Source organism: Frankliniella occidentalis, unplaced genomic scaffold (genome assembly GCF_000697945.3).
Source record: "Frankliniella occidentalis isolate FOCC.00 unplaced genomic scaffold, Focc_3.1 Scaffold111, whole genome shotgun sequence".
Taxonomy (NCBI): domain Eukaryota; kingdom Metazoa; phylum Arthropoda; class Insecta; order Thysanoptera; family Thripidae; genus Frankliniella; species Frankliniella occidentalis.
Window position 1 is genome coordinate 447,724 of NW_026267239.1, and position 4,875 is coordinate 452,598.

A 4,875-nucleotide genomic window follows, 5' to 3' on the forward strand; every position below is an offset into this window, starting at 1 on the left:
CCCTCTCTCTCCCTCTCTCTCTCTCTCTCTCTCTCTCTCTCTCTCTCTCTCTCACCCCTTCAGCCCCGCCGCCTGTCATTCTGTTCTGATCGACAGCCCGCGGTTCATCGCCTCAAGCCGCTCCCCGAGTGGCGATGCAATTACGACTCAGGACGTCATCCCCACGCCGTCTCATTTAACTTTCATTGGGAATATTGATTGCACTAGATCCTTAGAGCTGCAAGGCCAAACGGGTTTCTGTTTTCTCCTTATTTTCATTGCTCACGTCTAACTCTATTCATGCACTCTTAATATGGCGACCAAACAGTGTACGCATGTTGTTCAATACTGTTCGTAGTTGTTTGGTTGATTTTGTACTCAATTTATGGACGTAGTTATGCCATAACTGTTGTGCACTCAACAGGGTGGCTATCGACAAGATTGCAGTCTTCTGCAAGCTTTACTCATCTAAACAAACCACGGTGACATGCGTCCGAAGTCCTCATGTAATATACATACTCCAATTACACAACTTCATTCTTATTAACCCGGTATTTTTTTTGTAAACTTTATTTATTAACACGGAACTGCTCACCTTACTGTTTTTTTATGAAAAAAGAATAATGCAATACAGGCTGCAGTAAGATTACGTGTACACCAGCATGCAAAATCGTGAAACACCATATTTCAAAAACATCCACTAGGACTGGGATGAAGCATGTGACACGTACATCAATGACTGTACCGACGGCCGTCATCATCTGCGACATCACACCTTCTGGATGTCCAATGACAGCTGACCGACCGACGCCTCTGCTGACGCAAACACCCATTTTAGGGTTATGTTCCTTGTCCCCGGGGCACCCGGTTATCCCGCTGCCACCACACGTGTCCGTCACCGCGCCGTTACAGCCCTGCCCCAAGCCGCCCCTCCCCGCCCAACTCATCTGGACATGCCTATTGTCGCGTTTTAACCGCGTCTTTGTTTTGGCGCCGAGACGCGCGCTGGAGGGCCAGCCTGGCAGCCTGACGCGCAGCGGGTGCACCACCACTCACCGGCCCCAGGTTGTCGAATCCGTTCCTCTGGGCGACCCGGTGGGCGACTTCGTTGCCCAGGTCGCCGTTTAGCCGGACGAGGAACGAGTTGGTGAAGACATGCCCGCCGGCGAGGCTGGTGTCCAGGCCGAGGGCCAGGACCAGCCACAGCAGCAGACAAGGTCCTGTGCGGAGGGCGGCGCGGCGCGGAGCAGGCCTGCGCCCGCCGTGCTGCTGCATGGCGCACTGCTGGCGGCCCGCCGCCCCTGCCCGGCCAGCACCGCCGCGCCAGCCCGCTCCGGGGGGCCGCGGCTCGGCTCGGCCCGGCTCGGCCCAGCCCTGCAGGCCTCGGCAGGGCTCGGCCCCGGCCCGGCTCGGCTCGGCTCGCCACAGCGCGGGTAAACACGGGCGCGGGTAAAGCAGAGAGCTGGTCGAGCCTAGAGTGGCGGGGCGGGGCGGGGGGCGGCAGGGCCCTCCCGGCTATGACGTCAGGCGTTAGGCCATCGCCAACCCTATCGATCCGGGGCTGGAGGGGCTGGCTGAGCCGGGCGCGCCCGCCGTCCGGCCCGCCGTCCTCCCCGCTCGGAGCGCCGCGACGCCCCCGCGCCACCTGGCGTCCGCGGCCCAAAGCAGCGGGCGGCGCTCGGGGGGGCGGCCCTTGGGGCGGCCCCTAGCGGCGCGGCGTCGAACCCCGGTGCAGCCCGCCCCTACACGGCCCCCGCCCCCGCGGCCCACGCAGGTCCCCGAGCCCATTCACGTGCGAGGTGCCGCGGCCCCCCGCCCCCCGCTCCAGCGGCCCCCCGCTCCAGCGGCTCCGCGCCGTCCATATGGCGGGCACAAGCGAGTCGCCGCGGCCATATGGCGCGGTCCCAGGGCGCTGGACGCGAGCCCGCGGACCCCGCGGTCTGCCCGCTTCTGCTGGAGCCTCCAGGGCGCCGCCGCGGCGACTCCAGGACCGCCGGCTGGCCCTCAATATGTGCACACGCTGTGCTGTGCACCTGGTTATCGCCGGGGCTGGACGAGCATGGGTTACTGATTGTAGACCACCACAGTTGTTGTTTTTATTGGGCTGTTACAGAGTACATACTATATTACATAATAATGTAGCCAAAGAAATCACAACGGCGATGCAAGTAAAGAAGCGCCCGAATGATGAATGACTTAACAACTAAACATTACAAACATGAACGTTACACAAAACAAGTATTTAGATGAGCCAAGTATAAGGGGGAACAAAATGGTCACAAGCATGACAAATACGCCTAATTAAGGAAGAAAGCCCCAATTTATTTATAAAAATAGTTATATCGATCGTACAACACGGCACAATAATAATGCTGAAGTGCTCTTCGTAAGGAACACACGCGTGACAGGGTCAATTGACCTGAGTGAGAAGTTAACTTCCCTCCCTTGCACCCCGTCACTACCGCCCGTCCCCCGTCCCGCTGCTGGCGTGAGCTCGGACACCGTCGGCCAGCGCCTTTGCCCCTCCGGCGGTTTGCGGTCTTGACACCTGCCGTTCGAGGCGCGCGAGAAGGGGTGGCGCCGCCGCAGCCTAAGACACCCTCCCACCCTCCCCCGCGCGCCCCGCCGCGGCCGCGCTCGGCGCCCCTCAGGCCGCCTCGACCCGGACGAGGTAGCCGGCGGTGCCGCCCACGTAGATCTGCGACTTGTCGCCCGCGCACATGCTGGAGATGACTGGGTCGGTGCTGTACTCGCCCGTCACGCCCGACTCGGCGGGCGTCTGCAGGTCCCACCGCTTGACCACGCGGTCGTAGCCGCCCGTGAACACGTAGCGCCCGTCCCGCGAGAAACACATGGCCTGGATCACCATCTCGTGCGCCTGCAACAGGAGCGCGCCGAGCGTCAAGTTTGCGTAGCGGCACAGCAGCCGTTGCGGCCAGGCCTTTACACCCCTAGGACTAGGGGGACTAGAGATTTCAAAGTCCGAAATTTTTCCGAAAAAAATTGGTAAACTTTCCAGAAAAAAAGCAGAAAAAACATTTCCCCCAAAATTGGATAAAAATACAACTTTTCATGAAAAAAAAAATATGATGTGAAACAATAAAAAGGTTCTTAAAAAATTTCCCAGACAAAAAGGACTTTTTTGAAAAATTAAAATCCCTAAATGCGGGACTCACCGGCACGCCTGCCACCTCCGGGAAGCCTGCCTCCTTGTTGTTCTCGTGGATCTGGATGCAGCGGCCATCCCTGGTCACGAAGCAGAGCCGGTCGCCGTTGACCGCCATCGGCTGCCGACCCTGCATTGACTTCCGCATGGCGAAGCCGCCCTTATCACCCAACATCTCCGTGATGGTGATGTAGGTGTCTCGACAGGTGTAAAGCAGGTTGCCGACCACCTCCATGTCGCCGACCTCCTCAAGAATCTCGTACTGCCTGGCCTGTCTTTTCTTCTTGCCGGGTGTGTACACCGTCACCTGGAACAGGAACAAGCGCTAATGCTAACACACAGATGCGCAAGAGTGCGGGCGCGCACACAAACTGGGAATGTATACTCTGTACAACGAAAAGTAAATCCTTGTAAATCTCAGTTGGTGTGCGGGCTGCCCGCTGCTCGCGCCCCCTACCCCCCCCCCCCCTTTTTCCTCTTCCTCCGTTCGGCCACGCTGCGCCAAAGACCTACTCTGCCGTGACATGTGTGCCTCTCCTGGTTTTTCACCCTCTTGACTCGTAGACCGGCGCCAGATTTTGAAATGCTTCCGAGAGCGGCGGCCTCACATCCCATCCCTCCTCTGCACCCTACGGCCTACACACCCACAGCAGGGAAAGTAACTAAACGAGAAAAATTAATGGCCTACGCCAATTTATTTTGCGTCGCTTACGAAGTGCCCCAGAAATAGGGAGGTGGCCTGTACGGGCCGGTATGAAAGAAGGCGTGTGCCCGCCCCGCCCCGCCCCGGCCTCCTGACACCCAAGGCGGCCTTCGGCTATAATTGCGTTGCCGCGTAGTGCTGCCAACACATGTGACACATATCGCAAAACCCTAGACCAAAAGTGTAGCAAGTAGATTTATGACCAAAAAGAAAACGTGTTGGTTCTTCTTCCATGCTCCTGCTTTTACGCATGCGCCGGTGAGGGATATTTCTTCGCTCGCGGTCGCCAAGGCGCCTTTATGGCCCCCCGTGCCAGTATGCAACCCGTCGGCACACCTCCTGCATCCGGTTCCGGTGCAGTATAATAACCTGGAGAATGATACGCCACCTAGGACGGCGCAGATATCACTGACCCGTTATTTGAACTATCCGCAAACAAAGTTAAGACTTAGCTTTATTTATACAGGGTGTGGGGTCCACATACCCCTTACCGAGCCCCCTATTTTGCTTATACTGTACCACATGCAGGCGTGCAGGTGCGTGCTTGCCTACCGTCGTTCACGACGGCGGCGTATGGCACCATGCGAGGATGCAACGCACCCCCATAGCACGCGCGTCATCGCAGCATAAGAAAGAAAAGATAAAAGGAGGGGTCTGTGGACCACCCAATGCCATGTAGAAATCCGTTGTCGTGTGTATGACATGTATTCCTAAACACGTTACGATTCCCAGAGAAGTATACCTTTCTTTTTTCTCCGTTTGCCCGTTTGAATGCAAGAAAAAAAGCTACGTCGAGGGACGTGTCGTGAAAGCAGATGATACAATTTTAAGGATATGTCTGTGCCCTAATTTTCTCTCATATTTTGCTGTTATTTGTTTATGGCTGTTTCTCACTCATAGCAATTGCTTTCTTGCAATTCAACGGACTAGCGGCATGGCATAGAGGAAGAGATAGGATAGGGGGCAGCAGGCAGCAGGCAGGCCGGGCGGCATCCGTGGCTCAGTATTGTTGGGTATTGTTGGTGGG

General features: G+C 57.1%; 2 protein-coding genes across 2 annotated transcripts in view; both read right to left on the reverse strand.

Moving 5' to 3' along the window:
• LOC127749951 (neuroendocrine convertase 2-like) overlaps positions 1-1,289 on the reverse strand; it is a gene marked incomplete in the record, with an annotated part of 33,590 nt that extends 32,301 nt beyond the window's left edge. The window contains 1 exon segment of the mRNA XM_052270125.1: positions 1,036-1,289. Coding sequence (XP_052126085.1) covers positions 1,036-1,254 — 219 coding nt within the window.
• Positions 1,290-2,061: 772 nt separating this feature from the next.
• Positions 2,062-3,490, reverse strand: LOC113203094 (uncharacterized). Its single transcript, XM_052270134.1, has 2 exons — positions 3,156-3,490; positions 2,062-2,857 (listed from the first exon to the last, which is right to left on the reverse strand). The coding sequence occupies exons 1-2, from the start codon at positions 3,378-3,380 to the stop codon at positions 2,627-2,629; spliced, it is 456 nt and encodes a 151-aa protein (XP_052126094.1). The 5' UTR covers positions 3,381-3,490; the 3' UTR covers positions 2,062-2,626.
• Between the last annotated feature and the right edge of the window lie 1,385 nt (positions 3,491-4,875).